We start from the raw sequence: 27,407 nt of genomic DNA, 5'->3' as shown, positions 1-27,407 counted from the left end.
GAAGTACAGCAGTCTGTGAAACTCATTTATTTTTGTGATTTTACCATCTTGTTTTGGTCACCTGAGATGGCAGTTGGGATTAGTACAGTTTAATTAAATTAGTTATGTGTACAGTGTAAACATTGGCTGAGCTAGGTGTGAGATTGAACAATACCAGTGACCTACGAAGGTGTGAAATTGAACAATCTCTGAGCAAGTGAATGGCAGACCATAGTGTGAAAATAAAGTGTCCTGCAAACTCAATGCACTGCCAATGTCTTAGAAAAACTATTTCTGAACAATTCATCTCCCTCCACGGTTACATTTTGTAATTCCGGTTAATATGGTTTCACATAGGTCTTGCATTGGTGACCTGTGTTCATGCTTCTGTGGTTGGAAGCAAAAGCTGAACTTTGGGATCCTGAAAAACGCTCCAAAAACTAAAGGCTGAAACATCCAGAAATGTACTTTTTGAGATTAAGCCAGTGTACACAAGTTAAAGGGTCAGAAATCTTTTGGTGAGGAGTCTATAAATGTAAACTTTAAAGGTAAATCTGTCAGCAGAGCGTTATCCCCCAATCCATTCATATGTGATCTTTCAAAGACAAGTTCAGCAATACTGTTAAATCAGCATTTGAATTGGTATGCAAAATGGCTATGGTAGACCTGAAACCTGTGTCACTCCAGCTCCAATCCCCACTCAGCACTACCTTCTCCTTCTTGACTGATGACTCCTTTGCCTGAAGTCATACAGAACAGAGCCTGTCAGTCAAGCAGGAGAAGGCGGTGCTGTGTAAGGAATAGAGCTGGAGTGACAGAGGCTTCAGATCTACCATAGCCATTTGTATATAATTTGAAGCGCTGATTTCTCACTAAGGGAAGAACGGATTTGGCCATGTCAAGGTATTGCTGAACTTATGTTTGAAAAAGCTACATGCATATATAGTTTGGGGGTTAAATTCTGAGAACAGATTCCCTTTAAAACAAGCAATATAAGTCATTGTCTTAGTTTTTTTTATATAAACTGAGCACCTTTGGTATAGGCAAATGCTGTAGCCAATACAGGCTGGTTTTCAGAGGCGGATTTATTGAAAGCAGAAGAGATCGTTCCAGATATGTATCTGTGTATCACTAGTCCCTGCTGTGAAATGATACCCATCTGATTTATGCGACTGCTGAACAGGCAGAAATCAAAGTATATATAGATTTCTAAATGTTCTGATTGAGACATTAGCTCAGAGCAGGAAAATCCAGCAGTAATTCTGGTATTACTGAGGGAAAAAAAAAAGAATAAACGACAAAGACCTATTCAGTATGGATAATGCTTGGAAAGCTGCCCTCAGCTTTATGAACAAAGGCAGACTGAAGAAACATGCTTGAAAAAGAAAGCATTGCTTACAAAGGAAAAGTGCTCAAATACAATTAACATTAGCACAGTTCGGGTTTTAACAGTAAACATATGTTCTTACATAGTAATATCTAACAAAGACATAGTAACCTACATCAGAGGCCATTACCCAGAACGTCAGACATTAGCCTTATTTCTGCTCCACTGTTACAGTGCTGGTTACTGTCAGTGCCCCTGCATGGACTAGGCTTCAGGCATGGCACTCCAAGGGGGGATCGACACCTGAATCTCTCCTTATAGTGATGCAGTGTGACCCCGCCACATCATTTCATTATGCAGGACATGAGGTTGAGAACTTACATAACAGGGAATGAAGCAATGCCTAAAAACTTTGATGGCACTTTTTTTGGCGCCAATAAAATAAAACCGTTTATACTCACCTCCCGTGCCGGCACTGTTCCATGGGTGTCGGCTTTATATTATCGGCGCCAAACATTTAGATCAAGAAGGGGTTGTCCAAGTAGTGGACAACCCCTTTAAAGAGTCCAGTGGGCGGTCTTCTTGGTGGAACAACAGCTACTTCTGTATGCAGTAATGCAGGGAAGGCCAGCAATGAATTGGACTACTCATAACGCTAGATCTATGCTCAGCCCCTTCTGCTCAAGGAGCACAATGCCTGCAGATCAGATATGTTTAACGTTAAGCATTGTCAAAAGAATAGCGGCTTGTCTTCTCATTTCCACACTGGATCATTTGGCTGACAGGCATCAAACTCCCAACCATGCAGGATTATCATAGATCTTTTGTGCATGTATCCATGGTTACGACCACTAAGAGCTGTCTGTCACTAGATCAGTGGCCATAACCATGGATACACAAGCTACTGCAATGCCCTGCACATGAGGTAAGAGACCTAGCGAATCAGGAGAACTATACTACATTTCTAATTGAAGGTATTTGCCAATATTAATATTACACCTACTACATATTGGGATAGGATATTGGGAGATGGGAATACCCCTTTAAAAGAGGTTGTCCACTACTTTCACATTGATGCCATATCCGTGGGTTCGGGTATCAATGTATGATCAGCCGGGTCCCGCACCTGGCACCCTTGACAATCAGCTGTTATCGGCGCTGGCAGGAAGTGCTTAGCCGTCAAGTTGCAGTGGCCGCCGCAGGGTACTGCACATCCGCCTCCTATTCAATTCAAAGGGAGGCGGATGTGGAGTACCTTGCAGCGGCCACTACAGATGGATGGCCAAGCACCACAGGTAAGCACTGCAGGCACCAATAACAGCTGATCGGCGAGGGTGCCGGGTGCGGGACCCCGGCCGATCATACATTGATGCCCTATCCTATGGAGAGGGCATAAATGTGAAAGTAGAGGACAACTTCTTTAATCATGGCGAGTGCATGGATTGTACACTGATGCCATACTTGTGCTGTCTGGAATTTGCACGGACCTATATCACTTAGTAATTTTGATCCCTCACTCAGAACAGAAATGGACAAATCTCCATGATTTTTTTGGGGGATACACAGTCTGCAGAAAAAAAACAAAAAACAAAACCTGACATGTGAATAGCACTGTAGACTTTAATGGGTATGCGTTCTGACGCCTAGACCTGACAAAGCAGAGACTGATCAGTAAGGTGTCAATGTATTCTATAGCAAACCGCCTACACAGAGAAACAATGAATGTCTAGTTTAGAAAATGGCTGTCACATCCCTATACATGGGACATGTCTAAGAATGGGATGAATAATTAGTTTATCAGTCTCTGCTGTTAAAAAGAAACATGGTGGCCAAATCAGTAAACTGGCTTTGCCCATGGCAGTCTTAATAAAGGGCTCGCCGCAGTACGATGCAACAAATTCGTTAAGAGGCGCAACTTTTAAAGCAGCACTTACTTCATTGCCAAAGTCCACCCAGCAAACACTGGAGCGAGCCAGCAGATCAAAGTGCAGAAGACAACTGGAGCGGCGCTGAGAACAGCAGAAGTTGGCAGCTGGTAACTTCTACTAGGGGCCGGGACAATGCATTAGTTATATCACTGCAGTGGTGAAATAATAAATAAAAAAAAAAAAAAAAAAGCGCTGGATGGTGCTTTAAGTGGTGTGCGCCTCACCAGTAATGCTGCTCCTTTCCTGCCACCACGTTTGCAGAATTTGACAGGTAGTCATAGCCATGTACTATTTCGCCGCAGCCTTGCTTATTTTTGGGGAGCTGTTTGAAAATGTTGCGACTTTTTGAATTTTCCCTCCAGTTGCAAAGTGTTTTACGACAGGGTTTCTGGGGTAGAAGTTGATGAATCGACCCCACACACTATGATCCATGCCAGGTGAGGTCGGGTTACATGAACAGGAATCGAGAATGGTGTTTTTCTTATAAAACAACTAAACCCTCTATTTAGTTTAATATATATTTTTCAAAATCTTAAAGGGAATCTGTCAACAGGTTTTTTTCTATGTAATCTGAAGACAGCATGAGGTAGGGGTTAAAACACAGATTTCAGCGATGCCTCTCTTATCAAGCTCAGTGGTTTTGTCTGCTTGCAATGATTGTTTTGGCACCAGGAGCTTAGCATTGCTGGACACAGCAGCACATGGCTCCTGGTTCAACACGCCCCCTCCTGTGATAGGCAGCTCACTGTCTATGGACATTGCATATACAGAGCCTGGTGTGGGCGGGGTTAGCTTCCTCAGCTGTGCTTCATGCGGAATCTAAAAACTCTGTGTCAGAACGGCTGCACCCACTAAACTAAGTGATACACTGTTGGATTCAGGTTCTCTTTGCCTACATCAGGCTGCTCTCATATGAGGTAGAAAAAAAACTGCTGACAGATTCCCTTTAAGTCACAAATTAAAAATAAAAATCTAAGCATTCTCCAACATAAAAATATAGGACGGGGAGAAGGATAAAGCTCAGAATACACAGACAATGTCAGCGCGTTCTCTTCCTTCTCTTACAGACAGCTGTATGACAATATCCAAGCAGCACTGTTTATTACTACAGAACCTTTACAGGTTTCAGGAAAACATTCTGTTTTTAGACTGTTCACCGCCTGCAAACAAATTGTTGTTTAAGATCTGCAGTATGAAAATCAACAGTGCAGAACATGCAATCTGTTCCAATTGCAGACTGAGGAGGAAGAAAAAAAATGCATAGAAATGAAAATAAACAGGACACAATGTGGAGTTCAAAGCAAGGGGGAACTTGAGCATATTAAAAAGCCTTCTTCTGCAATAAACAGTCAGTGACCATGTATAGGATGGCACTGTGTAAACTGGGGAAAGGTCAGCGCCACCCCCCCAAAAAAAATTACTACTTCAGTAAAGTAACCTATTTGTAATTAACAATGTGTTGTTAACATTAGACATCTTTTGTCATGAAAAAAAATAATCTGACAAAAGGTTAAGGTGGTTCTTACAAGGACTTTGAAGGCCTTTTCTAAAGGAATATTTACCCTATACTACTTGTAGAGAAAAATGGTCATTTAATAACCTGTATAGACAAGCCCGACGCGCTTCCGAAGCTCATAGAACTATCTGTAATACATTTTTAAGTGCACAAAAGCGGTCATTGTTCTCGGCAGCACACAGTCCCGTTTACAGAGGACAAAGTGCTGCCGAAAACAATGATTTTTAAGCAATCTTAAAAATCAATACTCTGGAAGAAGGAGCGCTTTACTTGTTAATTGTGCAATTGGCTCCATGGTACTACATGATTATCGGGAAACAAAAGTTTGTAGGAACGTTCATTCCTGATAATCATGCACGGTAAACGTACACTTAGGCTGTCAGGAGGGAAGGTCTGACACCCAGCACCCTCACCAATGAACTGATTAAAGGGGTAGATGGCACTTCGGGTAATGCGGCCTTTGTTGTTTACCCGGGCACAGATCCATCCACTTTGTACTGCAGCTTTGTTTTTATACATGTTAAAACAATCTTTACAGTAATGAGAACACTTGTCTACATGGATCATCGGGGCATATAAAGTCTGTGGGTTGAAGATCAGTATCCACCATATTATGTCCCATAGCGGAGACGTTACTAGGAATTTCTCCGATCTCCAGGCTGCTACATTTAGCTGTACTGAAACTAGCAAATTATGAACAGCACAAAGTGCTTTTTGTGATTACAATTTATTATCTTTTGCATTTAGCTTACCTAATATACACTGGATGTAGTATTTGGGAGGGGACTGTAAAATAAAGGTCAAGCCCGATTCAACAGTTGTATTCTGTGGATGAACCAAGCAGCAAGTTCTCAATTTCCTTGCAGCGACGCAATAGGGAAAATAAAATATTATTCAGTTCCTGATGAAATCAATATACTGTCCATGAATATGCAAAGTCCTCCTTGGCAAGGGACACTTGTTTTTTTCTCCTCATTCCACTAACCTCTTTCTGTGAAGTCAGAGTTCCATAATACAGTGCCTGAAAACAGGTTTGTAACAGAGAACCCCTTTCAAAATAGATCTAAAACTATATTTTTTTTTTTTGCATTATAAAAAGGGTTTTGGGATTTAAAAAAAAAAATAAAAAAGTGTCTCCATGGTAACAGACTACAAACCAACTCTGTAGTCAGATCTTGGAGTCACTCGTGTTCACCCTGAGGCCTTTTTCAGACGTCTGTGATGAGTATCGTATGTAAAAACACGGACCATTGTTCATCAGTATATTGGACCAGAGTTTAATTAGTGGTTGGTCAGTGTTACCATAATTGTTTCATCAAGGATTTTTCATGTAGAAAAAAAAAAAAAAAACAACACAAATCATCCCCTATTGATTGCAGTGTTTGTTATTGGCAGTGCACGCTGATGCCATCCATGTGCCGTCTGTGATTTTCAAAGACCCATAGACATATTGGTAATTTGGATCCTTAACTTGGATCAAAAACGGACATGTCTTCATGATATGGTCATGGACATGTGGTTTTCAAAAAATAAAACATAAAAAGACAAGTGAGTAGCACCAAAGATTTCAATGGGCAGGTGCTCTTTCCATGACGTACAGATGTCTAGTAAGGCCCAAGTCTTACCAACTTTTACTTTACCAAAAAGTAGTGGAGAAATGGAACGCAGTATGGCTGCTAAATCACACTCCCCAATGTTTTTAGTCTGTTAGCATGGAGACAAGCAGGCTTGAAAAGAAACAAAATTATAATAAATACATACTATATCACTTTCTACAAAATTTCCTTCATTTTAGAAAAATTGGGACGATAAACCAAAATTGGTTGAGAAGGTACAGTTCGCCCTTAACATCACGTGACCATATTTTTGCTGCCCAAGACCAAGTGAAATATCTGTATTGACAGCAATAATTCACAATATAGGTTATAGGCCCGTCGGGCAAAAAGGATTGTTCCATTTGCAGCCAGACACTATATTCAAATAATTCCAGAATCCGGGAAGGAAAGGGGTAATGGCCTTTTCACCTCCTACTTGTGCTTGAAGGGCTTGCAGCAAATGTTATTCATGGCTGAACACAGCTTCCCAGATTTGTCTTTTTTATTGGGGAACTTCACAGGAAATAAAAGGTTACTTTTTCTCCATTTATAACCCTTAATTGACTACCAGTATTCTCCTGCGGTCAAAGGGGCACAAAACAGAATAAGAAATAGCCCATTAAATGCAGGCCACAATCAGAACATTGCACTCTACCTCCGTCAGCAAGGATCAGAGAGTGCTGATTTCCTTGTTAAAAGACAGAGGCATAATTGAGGCAATATCTTCACTTCAGATTGATTATTCGGCGACCCTTATCCACATCTTCACTCAGCAATTTGAATTTTAATGAAAGTAAATGGAATAATTAGCATTTCAAAGTGTGTTTGATACACTGAATAAAAGAGGAAAAGACTTTTATGTATAATCTATACACAAAAGAAAAAGCGTTTGGGAGGGGGCGAATAAGAAAAGTACAGTTGTAGTGCCTTCATTAGAATAACTTAGCGGCTTGCACCAGCTGTATAATTATAGATGGGAATAATGTGTTATTAAACTATGATTTCTCACCTCCGCATTGTGATGCCAAACAGACAATTTTTCATTGTTTCCCCGTCTTTTCTATGGCATGTAAACAAAATGACTGCCCAGATCCGCCGTCTAACAGAACACAGGAATACAGCTGCCATTAGCAGACCTAACATATGGGAGAATTTACTTTACTTAGGGCCATAAGGAGGAAAATGGTCCAGTCACGTCAATGCATGATGGCACCAAATATAGTCTCCAGAATGCTTTCTCTTACACAGACTTCTAAAAGTGGCCTACAGTGTTAGTGCGCCATTTCATGGTTAAAACACAGAGAAAAAGCATCAAGAATGGTCGTAAGATGGCCATATACATTCAACAGCCATCAGCCAAACGAGCATTCCTAAAGAACTCCCGATACACATCCAAGCATATGTAAAGGCCCCTAAATGTATTACATAAAGGTCTGCTGAACCCACTGATTTCAAAAGGATCAACCAACCATCTAAGGTGTATGGGAGCCTCCCAACTGTCTCCCGAGAGATGATGTCACAGGTCATACGGATTGGGCGGTTGGAATTCAATCAGCCGATCCTTTTGTCCAACAGGGAGAGAAGCCGCAGCCAGATGGTTCTGGCAGTGGCTCTCTCAAAGAGAGCACAGGAAGCCTAGTGTGTATGGGCAAGCTCATCTCCCGGGAGAACAACAAGGAGAAAAATGCCCAATTCGTTCTCCCCCTACATAGGTTATGGACATCATTGGGTTGGCCTAACACACATTAGATTCGATCAACTTTTGTTTAATGTGTATGGCCAGCCTTACATTTGCAGTATTATTTTAGGAAAAATCCGATTGGTTGTTATTGGCAACATGCATGCTCTTGACTTCTACTATTCTTCAGAACAAATCACCATGGACGTGAAACGCTGCGTTTTGGTAGCAAATACATCAGAAACCTTCAATGCATTGTGTGCCACAGCTCTTAGTGAGTCAAAGGCTTCATAAGTACTACACAATGCTTTTGTGTTTCGGAAAAAAAAAAAAAAATTAAAATAAATAAAATAGAGAAAAAAATAACATACATGGAACTAGATTCTACTAAATTTAATACTAAATTTATAAGTATTGAGCAGAAAAAAGGAAGCCATGAGTGTTCAAACACCCCAAATACAACATGATTTAGACATGGACATGCTATGTGATCTTATGTGTTGTAGGTTTGGTTAAAATCTGACACTAACTGTGTCTCTATCTACCCTCTCATGCCTTACCTGCCCATGTTATGTCTTATATATATGGAACTCATACAATGTGTCTTTTTTGAATATATTTAATAAATTATGTAATCTTTTTAGTCATCACATTGTGTCTAAATCATGTTGTATTTGGGGTGTTTGAAACACTTACGGCTTCCATTTTTCTGCTCAATTAATATTTAGTGGCATGCCCCCTATTACCTATGAGGTCCTATGAGAATATATTATAAATATAATATTGTATTAAAATTTATAAATATGTTTGTGTAAAAATATATATATATTTTTTATTATAAATACACACACATTTATACATTTTCCTTAGCAGAATCTAGTCCCATGTAATTTCCCTTTTTCTCAAATTTTAATTTTTTTTAAACACACACACACACACACACACACACACACACACACACACACACACACACACACACACACACACACATTTATGAGCCCACTTGCCACTTCATGTTGACCACTTTCAAGTGGGTCCCTAGCCTATTCTCCATGGCACTACAAAAAAAGATCAACATGCGAAGAGATTGTTTTTTTTTTTTTCCTATTTTCTAATAATATTGGAGTAAAAATTATGATACTGGCCAAAATGAAAAAGTCTAAAACAAAAAGGAAAGAACTAAAATAATAAGTAAACTAGAACCAGCATCCGGCAAGGGCAGAAACGATGATGAAAAGAAAACATACCCCAATGATTGCATTCAGCTCTGCCATCGTCACTTGTTTGGCACGTTCCACAGCTTGTACCACTTGTTGTTGGTGCTATTAAGAGAAGAAGAATTTATAATTTACTATGACTTTTTGCTCGCCGTTTCTATATACCTTTTAGCGTCTCGAGTGTATCAATGGGCATGTTCCCAGCTGCCAGCTCTCAGAAAGCCTCAGTGTGGAGACGACCACAGTACAGCTACTGTATGTGCCTCGGCAGCACTTCCTAGTGTTTATTCCTCCAAATTCCTCCCCACAATATGCAAACATACTGGTGACTGCTTGTTGGCTTATGCTTTCATTGCAGATAGTGCACAAGTTAACAAGGTGTGGGGAAAGATCCTGCCATAAGGAAATAATTAGAGAACTTTAATCAACATTAACCTCAACCTTTCCTCTAACTGGTACCCAAAGTAAACATCCTCCTGCTGCAGAGACTGCGGCAGCCATCTACACAGCACTGTGCTGAGCATACATGTCCCTGCATGGGCAATTTCCTTCATGACCTCATCAAATAGCAGAGCTAGAAGTGGTTTACCACAGATCAGCAGGGAAGAGTGGAAATGCCTTAATTGCTCCTATAATGGATTACCATTGTATGCTCTATTATTGCGCTCAGCCTTTTAAGACCGATCTACAGGGCAAACTTCAAAAGGAATCTTCACAAAAAGGAATACATCTGTGATTTTTTTTTATAATGTTGGCATGAAATATACACACGGGGAGGGGGGGGTTAGTAGTACAGTGCCATAGGTAATCCCCCATAATAACTCGGTTATTAGGTGAATCCAGAGTTTCTGCTTATCTTGTGTAAGATGGAGGTTGTTTTACCACCTTAAAAAAGACACAAAAAGGCACCGAGAACGGACGAGTTAAAAAAAAAAAGAAAAAAAAAAAAAGGAATAAAATGACACATTTGCTGTCATTTAATTAGGTACTTTTTCTCAGTGCGAGCATATAAGAGTTGGAAGCAACAGGATTGAAGTATTGGTTAATGAGGCGGAATTAAAGTCAGCATGGGCCAATTAGGAGAATTATGGTACAATCTGTTCAATGAAATAAAATTTAAAGAAGAACCAAACACATACTATCTATAATACATCGAAAACATGTCACAAGACAGGGCATGGTCACCTCCCCGCAGAGCTGACCTACAAGATCGTGCCCCATGACCATACAGGCGGCCATTCTTGCCCATCAATAGCAACAATACAGTCAGACACCTTAAAAAAGAGGTTTAAGAACAGTAAGGCACTTAAGGTCACTTTTTTCACTAAAAAACAACAACGTGTGATTGGCTCAGAATCTTAAGAATATTTGGGATCAACACACATTGATTAAGTGAGGCCTGCATTCAACAAGCCACAAGGGCGCAATCAGACGGCCATATAAATCGGAGCGAGATCAGGACGCAGTGCATGGACTGGCCGGCGGCTTCATGTATTTCTATACCACCGGCCAGTCCGTGCACTGCGTCCCGATCTCACTCCTATTCATACCCCTAAGGGCGCAGTCAGACGGCCGTAAGTCAATTTTAAAAACAGACAGGATAGAGATATTGCGCGCAGTCTGTGCTTGGACCATGAATGGCGGATGTGTAAAACCGCCCTAACACTGAGTAATTTCGCAGGAAAACAGTAAGGTTACCCACTAAACAAAGCATCTGCTAACCATGTGGCAATTAATATGAGCATTTTGTGTGTAAACTACTGTTCATCTACCCAAGAACAGGGATATAACACATTTTCCCTGGTAAGTGAACTCGTTCTGTAATGGGAATCTGTCACCAGGTTTTTGCTATTCCATATTAGAACAGTTTGATGTAGGGGCCAGATTCCAGTGATGTATCCCTTACTGGGTTGCTTGCTGCAGTTTTGATAAAATTACTTATTTGCTACCTATCTACCAGTTCTCTGAATGCTGAGCTCTGTACAACCCCATCCACATCATTGATTTTACACGGTCGCTGTACATAGGCAGAAAGCTGACAATTTTTATTATTATAGCTCCATTTATTCCATGGCGCTTTACATGTGAAAAGGGGTATACATAAAAAAAACAAGTACAATAATCTTGAACAAAATGAGTCAGCGACTGGTACAGGAGGAGTGAGGACCCTGCCCATGAGGACAGGGCTGTGGAATCGGTAAGCCAAACCTCTGACTCAGACTCCTCAATTTCCATGACACCAACTCCAACTCCGACTCCACGACTCCCTCATACATGGCTCATGTTTAAGTGATAAATTTACTGTAGCACAGATTCATCTCAGCTAAAAGTCTAGACGCTTAGATCAGGAATAGGACATTTCATAACTTTCCCAAATTCTTATGAAAAAAATATTCCCCACAAACTGCATTGTACTACTGTACCCAATTTATTATATATTTTAGGAGCTGGAGTCGGTCTATTTTATACAGACTCCAATTTTGACTCCGACTCCACCAAAATGGACACTGACTCTGACTCCACAGCCCTGCATGACAGCTAGTCTACAAGGGATGGGTGAGGATACACTAGGTGAGGCCAATCAGTAGTTTTAGGGGCATGGTTATACAGGGATCATGAATAGGACTACATGGCAGCAGGTTTACTAGTCCTCTAGTGATAAAATAGCTGTTTTATGAGGAGATCAAAACTAGAGCAAGCAGCCCAGTAAGTGATACATGGCTGGCACCAGGGTCTCCGTCTCTACATAATGCTGCTCTCAGATTAGATGGCAAAACCCTGGCGAGATATTCCCTTTAAACTCACTGCACATCCTATTGGGATTTCCACTGGCACTGAAACAAAAGTGCGAACATGAAGACTAAATTCACACAAACTTACTGGACATTATACATTCCCACCTCTTGTTTTTATAAATGGGAGGTATTACATTTTCTCCTGTAGAATACATGAACACTACATAAATTCACTAAATAGCTCATTTGTAAGCAAGAGTTGGAGAATCGAAGGTAAGAATGCAGCAGCTGAGGGAATGTGAGCAAACATGCAGTTGGCATTATAGACAAGTAGACTGTTCTTGGGGACTTGATTTGCAAATGAACAGCCATTTAGACATAAAATAGTCATGTTAATGGCCACGTGGATAACAGATGCTATGTTTTGTAGGGTGCTGTTCTTCTGCAAAATTAATCAGCGTTCGGCCAGTTTCAGACATTCATGGTCCAAGTACATATATGTGGGTTGGGTAGAGGTCTCCAGACCTACATGCAGCAGTTTCATTGGGCTATTAAGCTTGGGTCAAGAGACACACAACTGGTCCATACTTTGGACATGTAAAGAGGTCCTGTCACCAGGTCAGAAGTGTCCAAAATTTTAATTCCTGCTGTTTCCCAGAATTCGGTTTTCATCTTTTAAAAATGTACCATATGGTCCCCGAAATATGGACAGTTTTATTTAGTGCCAATTTTTATGCTTTTTACGAGGGGGTGTTGATCACAGGATTCTCTAGGGGCATATCTTCAGGCTGCTCTGCATAAGTACCCTGTGAGCATGCCTCCTTGGTAATAAAAATTAGCACTAAATAAAAAATCCCAAATCTCTGAACCCATACGATGGGTTTAAAAAAACCCGGAATACTCAAGGGAGCAGTGAGAATTAAATAAGAGGCAATAAAAACAATCCTCAAAATGGTACTCCTAAAGTCTCACGCTTGAATGGAGCGTGATTGCGCACACGTGACCACCACTTCATCGGGACTGACATATAGTCGTTCCATTAATTACAAAAAACTGATGCAAAAAGAAAGAAAAAGAAGAAGTCCTGTTCATCACACACAATAGTTTTGTGGGGTTTATCAAGGCAAAAAAAAATCTTCTCAAAACCAATACACACTGATTGTGTCCACCAATTTTTGTAAAAAATTAGTATTTTCCATGGCCCCTTCTGGTCTTGGCAGATCCCCGCAGCTACTTTTATATTCACAGGTACTGATATCTGGGTACAGGAAGATCCCTGCTCTAAATTCCAGGCTAGATCTTTCTGCCATGGTCATTGATTGAACTCACCTTCTGCTAAGATATTCAAGATGTCAAACCAATGCTGAAGGATAATAAAGCAAAGCAAGCGCAAGCTGCAATTGTGGTCTAGCACACTTTAGGTGGCCTTCACACAGCAATTGTGCGGTCAGTGCAGAGTATTTGTCAGACAAACAAGACCAGGTACCGATCTGCTAATTAGGCCACGTTCAGTATTTAGTCAGTATTTTACATCAGTATTTGTAAGCCAAAACCAGAAGTGGAACAAGAGGAAAAGTATAATAGAAACTCGTCACCGCTTCTGTATTTATCACCCATTCCTGGTTTTGGCTTACAAATACTGATGTAAAATACTGACCAAACACTGAATGTGTGAACGTGGCTTTATATTTATTCCAGGTTTATGTTCCACTCCTGGTTTTGGATTAAAAATACCAATGTAAATTATGGACCCAAAGAGTGTATACCAATAGTGTAAGAGTGCCGAAAATCCTATCTGTAGAGGATCTGGCCACTGAGGCTTCAGACCCAGAACTGAAGAAGTGGCTAATAAATGGGCGCACACACAGATAATGCTGGAATATGAGATAGAAGGCCACAAGTGGTTATCTCATTCGTCTGTTTAGACGCGAGGGACATTTCGGCACCACATAACTGCAATGCTATAAGCCGCTTTCTAGTCATTCATGTGAAGAGCCCCTGAATCAGACATGGTTTAAAATCAATTTCACTCCAAGGTCAGTGCTAGGAGTTTTTTTCTTTCTGTTATAAAACTCGACTTTCATGAGATTTTAAAGTCAACCTTTTTCTCACTAATCTCTTACTGGCACTCGGGGAGTGATCGACATTGCCGTAACAGCTTTCATCACAGATACCATTGGGCAAACATTACAACCGATGAAAGCCAACCATGGCTGACAATAGTCTACGCCGATATCATTAGGGTGTGTAAAATAGCCCTCTTCCACAAGGAGAATTACAACAGGATCTGCTGAGCTCAGCGATTGGCTGCAGTGGTGACAGACACGGTAGTCACAACTGCAGCCAAACCAGAGATCGGAGGAGCCAAAAGTTTTACGAGAGTGAATGCCATTTGGCTTTGTTATTTTACAAGCGAGCAAAAATTGGAGACCACTTTTCTAAAAGCGGAGAACCCCTTACAGGTTCAGTTCAGGTGTTTAAAAGGGGTTCTCCACTTTTCAGAATATTTACATTTCCGGCTGCAGTTTGTTATAAAATAACAACCCACTCTTTATTCCTTGGGCCCAGCGTTGAGTTTCAGGAGCAGCACCCGGGCGTCCGGCATTGGCTGCGGTGCTGACCCATGTCAACAGAGTGGCAACCATTGAGCTCAGCAGCCCTGAGAAGGGCTTCCATCCACACGGGCAGAACCACCAAGCACATCTATTGGCGGTCACCCTGTCAACTTGACGTCAGCGCCACAGCCAATACCGGGCACCCCTGGTGCATCGCCAGAGACTCATCACTGGTCCCAGGGGGTAAAGAACGGTTTGTTCATTTATGACCAACTCAGGGACAACCCCTTAATGTTTTAGACAGTCAGAATTCTGGGTATATATATATATATATATATATATATATATTTTTTTTTTGGGAGAAAAAGAAATGAACATATGAACCGCTGATAGCGCAGTTTCCAAAGTCCAAGAAAGTACAAGGTGAATACGGTCTGCCTTTAATTCCGCTTGAGCTTAAGGAAATCACGGCTTTGAACCAAAAATAAAACATTCTACTTGGTGACAAGTTTGCATTTTCCAAGAAATGGCTACCAAAAACGACATTTTGTTTACTTGAAGAAGCGCTAGCATTTGCAGTGCCTAACCTCACTTCTGCCAGCATTTAATGCCTATCATCAAGAGAGCAGAACACTTCCCTAGCTATTCTGGCAATTTTTCAATCTAGTCTATTAGATGCCATTCTGACAAACAGTCATAATTCTGAGCAACACTGAGCGCACATGACAAGCAAACAGCTGCATTACGCTTAGCGCATTATAACATTTTCCGCCATATAAGTGCATTTAAATTATATTGTTCGGAATTTTAATAAGACGCTGTGGTTGAAATGAATGGAGCAGCGAGAAAATGAAATACAAGCACCGCAAGATACGGGAGGTAGGAGAAAATACTTAGATGATTTTTTTTTTTTTTTTTTTTTCATAACTCACATATCATTTAAATGGCATTACTTAGCTAGGTGACTACAAATGAAGCTCGCTTACCTCTTGGGACAAAAAAGGAATGACTTGTGCGCAGATAGCATTCAGTCTCTTGACAATTTCAGCCTGCAGAGATGGAGAGAGAAGGAAAAAAAATAATAAAATAAGAGCATTTCATTAAGGAAAGCATTTTACGGCACCGTTTTTTCCACAGATAGAATGTATTAACATTTGATATATTAAATTATGTATACCAACTGCATCGTCTCTAAATAAACACCTATGAAGAGAGCGCAGGCGAACCCAGCGCTGTAAGAGGAGCCACAAATCTGCAGTAGGTGGGTGGCTCCAGTCCAAAACGTTCAGCTCAGCAGTATGGTAATAAGGCCAGTTCTCAAAAGTTTTTGTTGCAATGAAAAGCACAGCCAAAATTTCCATTCACAATTTGCATTTTTTTTTTTTTTTTTTTTTTTAAAAAGTCTTTACTGCTAGATCAGTAGACCATTGAAAAACTGCAGAGGTTGCCAAGTCAGCCTTGAAACCTGACAGTGACACATTAATGAGCACATCCGCACGGCATTTGACACCATCCAATGAGTTAACGGCTCAAGTATCTATAGCTTATCTAGCAAGCAGCTCGGAGACTGCACGGGAATGACAAAGACACAATACAACTAATACATGTGGGCAGTGAAATATCAGCCGCTCATTAAATTTCCGGGATAAACACACTAAACGTGTCGACTCCGGCGATTTTAGAGACGCTCAAAATATAACGTATGGCATGCAGAAGTCTGCATAATATTATTAACAGAGGGGAGAAGGAACATTACAGATTCAACCCATTAATAGTCGTATGTCAAAATTATAAGCTTATGAAGATCTTTCTGTAAGTTTCCTACAGTCTGTATGTAGCGTAAAAAGGACTGTTCTGCCATTTACAAGTCGTCTTTAAATCTTTGCAGGAGTTTGTGCTCTGTTGCTTTTCTAACACAGGGCTCCAAATACCTTATATAGACATTGGTATCTTTAGTAGACTTTTGGCTGCCTGCAGCCACCACCGGGGGGAGCTCAGGAGCTTATGGTATACAGATTTTTTTTTTCTTGTTCATGGAGAGCGAGAAGTAAGCTCCATCTAGTGGTGAATGCAAATACTCAAATTATTACCAATTAAAACCAAGTCCGTGGGATTTGGAATTCTGCAATGGAAAATGGAGTGGTGAGGCACATACAATCATGCTATGAAATTCAATATATTAGAACTATTTATGTCAAAATATTAAAACTCTAAAAAATAAAAAAATAAAAAGTCTGTGCACCTAGCCTACAGTAAACTGTAATGTCACCACAGGAGACCAAAAGTGTGTTCTTCCGGCCGGTAAGTGCCTATATACCATTTGTTTAACAGTATAGGAAAGTAACAGGTTGTGCTTGTGTGGCACCCCAGGGGTCTGGTTTCCACAGTAACAAGCAATGTTATGTCTGAGAGCAGGTGGGAGGTCTCTTGGTCAGGGATCCTGTGCATGCCACACCTCCTGCCCAGTCCTGGGAGGGGAAGAACTTCCCCTGTATAAACCTGGGGCTGAGGCAGGGTTAGACAGTTCAGAGGGAGAGTTGAGCCAGGAGGGCTGACAGGGAGCTGTGGCTCCGGCTGGGCCCAGCTCCTGGGCCATGCCAGAAGTAGAGAAGAGAAGCAGCATAGGAAGAAACATCAGGAGCTCTGTGGGAGCAGTGTTACAAGGAGTCAGGGGCTGGCAGCTGCAGAGCTCGCCCTGACTGAGAAGATTTCTTACCGGACCCGGAGTCCGAGGCTGCGGGGACTAACTCCTACCCAGCAGCAGAATCAGTCAGGCAGGGGATTTCAGGTCCTCTGGCCAAGAAACCCGAAGGCACGGTCACACGCATGGGACCAGCACCGCCGTCGTGGAGCGGAAGCTACTAGAAGGCCCCGAGTCACCGGCCATACGGGTGAGCACCACACGGTACACTCAGGGACGTGGGCTACTTATACCCGCCTCTAGCAAGGTAGCCAGAAGAGTACAGTCAGTTTGGGAGGCCTACAACTCCGCCTGGCCAGGGGAGATCCCATCTGCTCAAGGACTGACCAGGCCCCGATCGCTAGCCAGTACTCCGGGAGGGTCTATCTTTATCACCAGTAAAGACCCTGAATCACACCGCATCGTCTCTGAGTGATTCCTGCTACCCCCATCATCCACGTCGGCTGCCCTGAGGCCATACCCCTCCCGTTGGGGGTTATACTATCACGCTGCACAATCCTACCACCGGCCTCAGCGGTCTGCCCTGCAGCAGGAGCTCCTTAGCTGTACTCAACGGGTGGCGTAGTCATCCAACATCTACTGCTAATAGACTCGCTACTTAGTTTGACTCCCTGGGCACGGACCGGGTCACCGCCACGAGACTACTACCCCCATCTGATCCGGCTCCGGGTAAGCCCCCGTGCACGCGATGCCGCACGACACAGAAGGCCCAGGGGCGCGTCACTTGCCTATACGGAGGGCTACAAAGAAACATACACAATGCCGTAAAGCAAGGTACTAAGAGGTATACATTTTTTAACAGTTGGTCTCTACAGTAAACAGATGCCTCGACATCCGTCCTGACTATGTCCACTGTCGTGCGCATATCTCCTGGGCTAACGTGGCCGATAATGGTCACAGATGTGTGTGGACCGAGCTCTAGAACCAATAAGTCGTAGACAATATTACGGTTTTCAGTGTGGCTGACTGGCTAAGAGGGATCATGTGACACCCCCTAATCAGGTGGAGCTATACTTTTCAGGGGATGATAAGCGCCTGTAAATCTACCTTGAATTTCATTGCAGTATCAGGTTCTTACTTCATTTAGGAGAAAGGTCAAATAGGGTTCTATATTAGTCTAGGTTCCCATTATTACAGTGCTTTCCGTCAAACACTACGTTGGGGGCTTCTGTCAGAATCCTCGACAGAGCCATTCACATGCGGACTCACTGTGGACACTGTCTGACCTCTGTGCTGGCACGGTTACGTTTTTCAGACATGCACAAACATGTGGCTTGACAGGTCTGAAAAAGGCAAATAGTGCCAGGATGAAGGCCAGACAAGTGTCCAAAGTGACTCCGTCCGCTTCATTCAAGTGAATGGCTCTGTCGAGGTTTCTCTCAGAATAAGTTTTTGGGGGATTCTGACAAACCTTAATAAAGTGCTTAGCAGAGCGCACTGCACTACTAGATTCAGAAATCACCCTCTCCCCCACCCATCATCCTTTTTCTCCCCCCAGTCCCTAAAATATAGAGCCTTCGCCAATTTTACCACAAAGCATCACAGCCAAGTTAATGGAGTGGTGCCACATTAAACTGACCATTTTTGAATTGCGAGCCTATATTCTGAATAGGAAGAGGCGTGTTAGCCGCTGCCAGGAGCCAACATGGGCGGATTGTCTATTTTGGGGCACTTCTGGCAATTCAGATGGCTGGTTCTAAAAGACTTTAGGAAGAGCTAGGTGGCAAAGCCATCAGCTAGGCCCGTTTCACACGTTTGATATTTACGGTCCGCTAACAGGCCGCGAAATATAGACTGGCCTGAGTTCTCCTGACCCAAATTAGTCACATTACAAGGCAGTTGGGACCGTGTGGCCAGTACGTAGTTAGGCTGTGAAACATGTATACGTACAAGGTTACACTCACTCACTTGGTGTATTGACCAAGCCAGGATAGGCATAGTGTTAAAGGGAACCTGTCCCCGGCAGCTTCTCCTCACCTGCTACCAGTGACTGACAGGTCTCTGTGTTGATGCACACAGAGAGAGACCTGTCAGTCATTGGCAGCAGGCGGGGGAAAGCCGCCAGGACCCGCCTGTCCGACTAATCTCCAGTGCCGCTCGATCCCTGGTGGCTATTAACGCACGGTATGTTTTCCTCTGAAACGCGTCAGCACTTTAGAGTCTAACGTACCTGGCTGAGATACAGGGCTGTGGAGTCGGTAAGCCAAACCTCAGACTCCTCGATTTCCATGACACCGACTCCCTCATACATGGCGCATTTTAAGTGATAAATTTACTGTAGCACAGATTCATCTCTAGACCCTTAGATCAGGAATAGGACATTTCATAACTTTCCCAAATTCTTATGAAAAAATATTCCCCACAAATTTCATTGAACTCCTGTACCCAATTTATTATATATTTTAGGAGTTGGAGTTGGTCCATTTTATACCTCCGACTCCACAGCCCTGCTGAGATAATAGAGCCGGTGCCTGGTACATGCTGCCCACGGATTGGGCAGCATACACCAGCTGTCAGGGGACCTTTAAAAATAGGCATTTATAATTGGTTTATTGGTCTCCACCTCAACACTAATGATAAAGCTGGACAATCTGGCCAACATTGCGTTTTATAATCTAAACGGATGGACACTATCTGGTCTTAACAATTAAAAGTTGGAAATAAGGAATACAGTATACGAAGAGATATGTATACACGGCAATATTGTGCACATCAGTCCTATTTTATTATATAGACAATTAAAATATACATAATTAAAAAAAAAAAAACTGGTAGGAAAAAAAACAAACAAACAAACAAAAAAAAAAAACACATACATCCAACTGAGGAGAAAATATATCAGAGGCTTAAAACGGACACCGTCCCTAAAATGCCCATGCGTTTTATGGGATTAAGTTATTATAGTAGGGGAATAAGATGTTCCACAAAGCGTATCTCTCGGAGACTTACAAGCAGCTTCAGACCTATAACTAACCGCAGCGAACATGTCACATTGCCACAAACACCTTTGAAACACTTCAGAAGCATGCAAGGCGCGTTCAAGTGTCATTCTTCCCCTTCAGACACCTACGGCGTAGCAGAACAAGAAAGAAAAGAGGTTAAAGAAAAAAATAAACTAGGCCGGTGTCTTAAAGTGTGTGATTTCACCACTTCCTTAGCGAAACCTAAAGATACACCTTTCAAATCTACCCATATTCCATGCTGTGTCTATCCTCATGTGTCTGTACATGTAATCAATAGGCTTTTTTTCTTAGCCGGGTAAACAATATAGATCTGCTTTTCAGGGGAACCTGTCAACCATTTATTCAGTCACTGGCAGCTTGGAATTAGGAGAGGCTCCCTAATTACAGAAAGCCATGTTTTACTCTGCAACGCTGTGGTGTTTCAGAGTAAGCCTAAGACCATGTGCACACGTTCAGTATTTTACCTCAGTATTTGTGAGCTAAAACCAGGAGTGGAACAATCAGAGGACAAGTATAATAGAAACTCGTCACCATTTCTGTATTTATCACCCACTCCTGGTTTTGGCTTACAAATACTGAGGTAAAAAACTCTCCAAATACTCGATGTGTGCACGTGGCCTAACTCAAAACTAAACTTGGGCATGGGGAAAGGAGCATGGTTTGGCAACCTTCAGCTTCTCCCAGTCAGGCTCAGCATTACTACCTGTGCAATGGGAGCACCCATCAATCAAGCCAAGATAGGCAGATAGAAGCCGGAGGGCGCTACCCACTGGACTCCTTACCATAACCATATATGCAAATTGCCTCTTCAGAGAGGAAGAGGACGAAAACTCTAGCGCCACCTATAGGAAGCAGCAATCCTACAAGTCATTTTCGATCCTTTAACAAGCCTTGAAATATGACTTAGGATAAAAGCCAAATCAGAATCTCAATTTGTAGACACAGTGTTTTGAGGTATTGCCCCTCATCAGTACAAAGTACGAGATCTGATTTGGCTGGGTGAGAGGCCAAGACTGGGATCTAAGGGGTAAGGTTTCTCCTTGTGGAGAGAGACATGCCAGGTCTGGCATGCCAGTATGAGGAGACTTAAACGCCTTGAATGCTCCCATAACTATATTTTACAGTAAATCAGCTTTTCCTGTAATGAGAGCCCTTCTCCGCATTTTACGTCATCTTTGGGAAGGGCAAAATTAAACGGCAAAAACGTTTTCTTTAATCCAATATATTGAAGAGGGTCAATGACTAAAGATTTCCAAATGTCATAATGGAGTTTTTTTTCCCTAAAATAAATCTATAGCTCAATATTCATTCTAGTAATGACAATCATGGTGCGTGACAATGCACTAGGGACAAACGTTAATTGGCATGAGAGACCTTTTAATAACACCTCACAGTCTTCGCAGCCCTTTAACCTCCCACCATTTCATATGTTGCCTTAGTAACTTTGGCGTCCCGAGAGATCAAGCTATAGAGAGACGTCTAGAGTTCTTACTACTGGGCTTAACTTATTGTACAGTAACACTATGGAAACACGTTCCTAATGGTCTGTGATTCTGAAAGCAAGGCTAAACTAATGGCGCAGAGCCCAAACTGCTTTTCCAGCACAGCCATTAAAGGATGTAGGTTATTGCTGTTGTCACCATTGATATTTGTCATTGTAATGTAATTAGGGCCCTAAAATGATGCATTACAGCCTTTGGCACAACTTCTATTAAAATCTTTTCTTCTGCTCAGTGAGCTGCGACCTGCTTTCTGATGAACAACAGACAGACAGCTTTAGGGAGAGAAGATTCATCCAATATACATACATTTGTCTCCTCGCCTCATACAAAACATTACCATTACACTTTAAAAGGTGGGAGGGGGGGATTTATAAAAAAAAAAAAAAAAAAAAAAAAATTATATATAAAAACATCCGTGCTCAGGAATTTCGGCCTAGCCTCTTGAAATTCTGATTGCATCTGATAAATCTTGCTTGACAACAAATCTGTAGCCTGAAAACCCCGGGATTCTAATCTGCCATCCATCAGTTGATGCCAACCCAATCAAATTTGTAGGTTATGTGGGTCATGCATCCGTGAACACATACATTCATAAAAGATACGGTTTATCCCAATCCAAATTTCAAAAAGCTATTAGGCCTTGCTACATTTCCTAATGCCGTCCGACGCATTAAGAACCTTCCGTATCAACAGCTGCTATATTACGGCTTCTAAATGCAGCGTGGCGATAGAAAACCCACTCACAATACCCTACGTAGAGAAAAGAAAGGAAGAAAAAGAGCAGATCTAAATCCATTATGTCCAAAGACAGCAAGAGAGAATAAAGAAATAAAGGGGGTTCTACCTTTATTCCTTTTATATTGTATTTCATCATGCATATATTTGACAAAAAAAAAAAAAAATGAAAAATAAAAATCTCACGCCATTTGAAAATGAAAAATCAAACAAAAGCGTTGTCAACTGCTCAATCAATATAGCATTTCTGCTTTGAAAATGCACATCACTGCTCAATGGCAAGTCTGTTAAGGAGAACAAAATATATAATACAAGGTGTGGGAAAAGGGAGGGGGAGAGAGAAGGAAAATCAATAGGAGGAAATGGCAACGCTGTTACATATACTGCTGAAGCCATCCAGATCCTGATCCTCACACCTCTAAATGTGACAAAGGATGAGAACAGCATGGGTCAAATCGATAAAGGACCATCTTCATTTAACAAGGAATGTTTCTGCTGGCTTGTCACCAAGAGGCTGGAGAGGGATGTAAGGACATACTTCACTGCCAAGTCCAAGCACATGAAATGATGGTCCCAATGCCATTTTGTGCTTCCTATGCCATAAGGCTACTATTTCAAAAGCTTTATATAGAATATACAGGCTCAAAATGGGATATGAAGAATGCTCCGTAGAAGAAAGTGAACAGCAGAAGCAGACTCCAATCTCAGAGGCTATGTTCACACATGTTGGGTTTTTCAGCGGTTTTTTGCTGCAAATTTTTATGCAAATTTTCAGCTGCGTTTTGCAGTACCAGCAAAGTCTATGAGAAACCAGAATTCTCTGTTCACACATTATGTTTTTTTTTGCTGTTGCGTATTTTGTGCCTTGGTTGGGTTTTTGGAAAATAGAGCATGTCACTTCTTTCAGCATTTTTGATGGCAAAATAGAATTCCCCCCCCCCCCCACAGAACTTTATGTACATGCATAAACAGACAGAAGGAAAGTGAAAAAAAAATGCAAAAAAAAACCAAAGAAAACGCAGCAAAACCTGCATATTTGACGCAGCTGATTTCCTGCCTGAGACTGGGTTTTGCTGCAGATCTGTGACGCTAAAAAACCCAACATGTGTGAACTTAGCCTAAAGGTCTTTCTACTGCTCAAGATACCACACACACACACAGAATCAGGGCATTTCGAAATTCAATATGCTGATCCTTCTTCACAGCATCTGCCATCAGGCGACAGTCTGGTGAACACCCGTACACACTATATTGTCAGAAGATTCCACAGAAATACACTTTTCGCTGGCAGAAAACATGCATCTGATGTTGTATGACCATCATTGTTCCCAGCTTTCAATAAGAAGATCAGAAGATGACAGCCTCATGTCCAAAACATAAAAAAAAGCCACGAGCAAGAACTGGGAAGAAATTGACTTTCAGCATACCCAAAACATTGCATCTAAAGTAAATCAATTTACTGTTGCAACGTAAACAAGTCAAACTCTCAAATCGATTAAAGGGCGTCAGTAGGATCAACCCTCCTAAGACAGCTATAGACAGGAAGGTTATAGGAAGCGGAATAAAATGATGCCTTCATATCTGTGATCTGATATCTTAATCCAGAGTAATACATATTTGTTCTTACTATGTATGGGCCGGACAAAAATCTCACTGAGAATCTGCCTCCGGAGCCTATTTTAAATGAAAGCGAGCGTTACTAGGGTGAGACATGTAATTAAGGACAGTTTGCACCACTGATCTACATGTCCCATGTTGGTAACACCCCCTTTTCTTTAGAACAAGCTGTGGAGGCAGATTCTCAGGTTCTATGTCCATCCCATAGATCTTAACAGCTCATTTACATATTAAGAAATGCGTGGATTCCTCTGGAATAAGACATCGGATCGCAGAGATCCAGGTATCATTTTATTCATGAGATGGCGGATAGGCATTGGGGAATTTTGGATAGTAAGGCGGAGATGTCGGGGCCAGAGAGGTAGAGCTGGGTGTCGTCGGCGTAGAGGTGGTATTGTAGGCCGTGGGATTCGATGAGCTTCCCCAGGCCAAGGGTGTATATGGAGAAGAGTAGTGGTCCCAGGACTGAGCCTTGGGGAACTCCAACAGAAAGGGGGTGGGGCAAGGATGAGGTGTGGGAGTGGGTGACGCTGAAGGTCCGGTCCGTTAGGTAGGAGGAGATACTGCATTAGTATTACTTTGAATAGGAATCAGTATATTACGTCACTGGAAGTCACGATGTACAAATTACAATGTGTATATACAACGTCGAATATTAATCAGTCAGCAGTCGATATCTCATCCTGAAATATGGCACTTTATTTTCATTTTTCCTTAGGTGTTTTGTTAAGAGGGATATATTAGAGATATTTTTGCATTTGATTATTAGCCACTTGGTTACAACTGGCATTCTGGTGTAGTCAGATGTAGTTTTTACATACTTGTAATAAATTGTGGAATCCATGTTCTAACTCAAGCCAGCCACGTTATGTATGTGCTCTAGAGTCCGGGAGAGGCTCTACTCCCCTTTCCACATTGAAAACATGCTGGTGATACCGGATTTTCACAGATACGTAATTAAAATATTGACAAGATGACAAAAGAATTAAATGGTACCACAAAGTACCTCCAGGATTATGAGGCAATGCCCAAGACACATGGATTGCACAGTTCTGCTTGAACTATATGGGTAAATGTACAGCCTCGCTCATACACGTCAGTAAAGATCTAGTTGCAGTGGAAACTGAAGGACAAACGTTTGAACTTAAACTTTCTAATCTGACAGCTTGTTGAAGTGCTTGAGCAAACTGATTAAACCAAGAGTGTTCAAGTGCTTTTGTCTCTGTTTACTTAAGAGTCAATCAATGTCCAAGGAGGAAAAAAATAACATATACCTTTAATCGCGCAAGATTAACATACCATAAAAGCTGATAAGCCGGAGTAAACTGTACACGTAAGCCAAGTTACTTTTGTCGACTCTTTTACGAAGAGTTATTTACAAGTCATAAAGTTCAGTTAAAAATTACATAAAAGAAAAAAAAAAAAGCATAGAAATCAACATTTATTACAACGTCAGAAGAAATGCAATAAAACATTGTATATTTCACAAGGTCAGCAATTTGCCTAAACAAACATTCAGCTAACTAAGAGGTAAAAGATCAGAATGGCATGCCATAGGGTTTATTTATTGAAGGGAAACGGCCAATACATTACCTGTAACTATCAATAAAACCTGTACAGAAATGACATTCAAGTATATTAGATTGAAAGCTTTAGAGAGAAAAAAAAAGGATTGTACAGTCTGGAAATGTTTGCATAAGCAGCAATGAATACATCTTGAAAAATATTGAATGTCTATATAACATCAAGATCTGTCAGTACTTTTTTTTTTTTTATATTGATGGCCTATCCTTATGAGAGGCCATCAATATCTGATGGGTGGGGGGGTGACACCTAGCACCCACACCAATTAGCTGTTATTGGTGCCACCTGGAAGCTCTTGGAACACAGCAGATCCATCAAAACTATAGTAGGGGGTCATCTGAATAGGGGATGAATCTGCAGTACCCATCCACAGCCACTGTAAAAATAACGGCGCTGCTGTGTCAAAGCAGCCCCAAGAGTCGCCGGCCGCTGCCAGTGACAGCCGATAGCGGGGCTGTTGGGTTTCCCACCCTCACCGATCAGATATCGGTGGCCTATTCTAAGGCTAGACCATCAATAAAAAAAAAAAAAAAAAAAAAAGTAGTGACCAAATCCATTAACAATTTCAGACATCTTCAATTTTACCATTACGATGCATTTTAGTTCTGCAAAAGGTTAAGAATGATTGAGTATAATACAGGAGTATCAAGGTTAAGAACTATGGCGTTTGATGCCAAGCTTACTAATGCAAGGTCAAATTAGCTGAATAGCGAAGTATGAAGAAAGCATAGGCAATGTCATCACAGCCACCTAGAGACAGAACGGAAAGTGAATGAAAGGAATAAGAAAAAAAAATGTGCTTAGGTTCTCAATTCTGCCATAGGCTTCTTCTGGTCTTATTGAGAAATAGATTCCCCTCCTGACGGCTGAACAATGGGAACACAGTGATGGAGAAGGCTTCAGCACAGGAAAAAAAAGAAATAAGACAGTGGGGATATTGGGATGGGGGTAATGAAACTTATTGGAGGTTGTCCATGTTTGAAATCCATATATAATGCAGAAATATACGTTCTAGTATACTGGCTCTGTCACCTTTACAATAAACACTAAGCATCATGCTTCATTACATAGGAATTGCCTGCAGTGTACACACTAATGTAAGAGATGGGAACAAGCTGAAGCTGTCATATTTAGATTTATGCCTCCTCTACCTTTGCAAAGCATCCAAAAGCCCTCCTTGGCAATGCAGCAACAAGAGCTGCAAGGGCTCCAAATGTCTGGTCCATCTTACCCAGCCATGAAACACAAAATACCTGACTAATGTACACCAAGACACCCTAAATAAGGAGCCAGCTGACCTCTAGAACGACTGCAATGGAGGCAGACTAATTGCCACTCCAGTAGGAACACCTTTTATAGATACACTCCAAAGACATACTGATAGGGAATTCAGATTGTGAGCCCCGACGGGGACAGTGCCAATGTTGTCTGTGAAGCGCTGTAGAATTAAATTTATATATCTCTCCATCTCACACATATACACAGCACCCAACTACTTTGAAGGTGGCTTTGCCCCGACATTCTTTAGAAAAAAGCTAAACTATATACACGTCTTGGCTACCGCTTTACTACAATAGTCCCATTGCTAACCACTTGGCACAATCAGAAGCGTCTTTTTTTTATGCACACAAATGCGCACAATTTTATTGTGCTGGCAAACGCTGCTGTTACCGCACATTGTTGGAAGTGTATGGTGCCTCGAATTGCAGTGGTACAAGGTGCTGAAATGGAATCCCTTGTAAATACGAAAAGAGTATATTCACGGGTGGCAGATA

At 41.6% G+C, this 27,407-nt stretch overlaps 1 protein-coding gene across 3 annotated transcripts in view; it reads right to left on the bottom strand.

Annotated features, from left to right (window-relative positions):
* The window catches only part of LOC141253115 (transducin-like enhancer protein 4), a 147,591-nt gene that overhangs the window by 102,926 nt on the left and 17,258 nt on the right, over positions 1 to 27,407 (bottom strand). For 2 of the 3 annotated variants that reach the window (XM_073670874.1, XM_073670878.1), the window contains exons 5-6: positions 15,517 to 15,579; positions 9,271 to 9,345 (exon numbers count right to left, since the gene is read on the bottom strand). In XM_073670874.1, coding sequence (XP_073526975.1) covers positions 9,271 to 9,345; positions 15,517 to 15,579 — 138 coding nt within the window. The remainder of the gene's footprint in view (positions 1 to 9,270; positions 9,346 to 15,516; positions 15,580 to 27,407) is intronic. The other variant, XM_073670885.1, reaches the window with a different exon arrangement.

This window comes from Phyllobates terribilis, unplaced genomic scaffold (assembly GCF_046119375.1).
Source record: "Phyllobates terribilis strain yellow unplaced genomic scaffold, ASM4611937v1 Scaffold_1__5_contigs__length_1240528914, whole genome shotgun sequence".
NCBI classification, from domain to species: domain Eukaryota; kingdom Metazoa; phylum Chordata; class Amphibia; order Anura; family Dendrobatidae; genus Phyllobates; species Phyllobates terribilis.
Note: the sequence above shows the minus strand (reverse complement) of the source record. Positions and strands in the feature narration are given on the sequence as shown.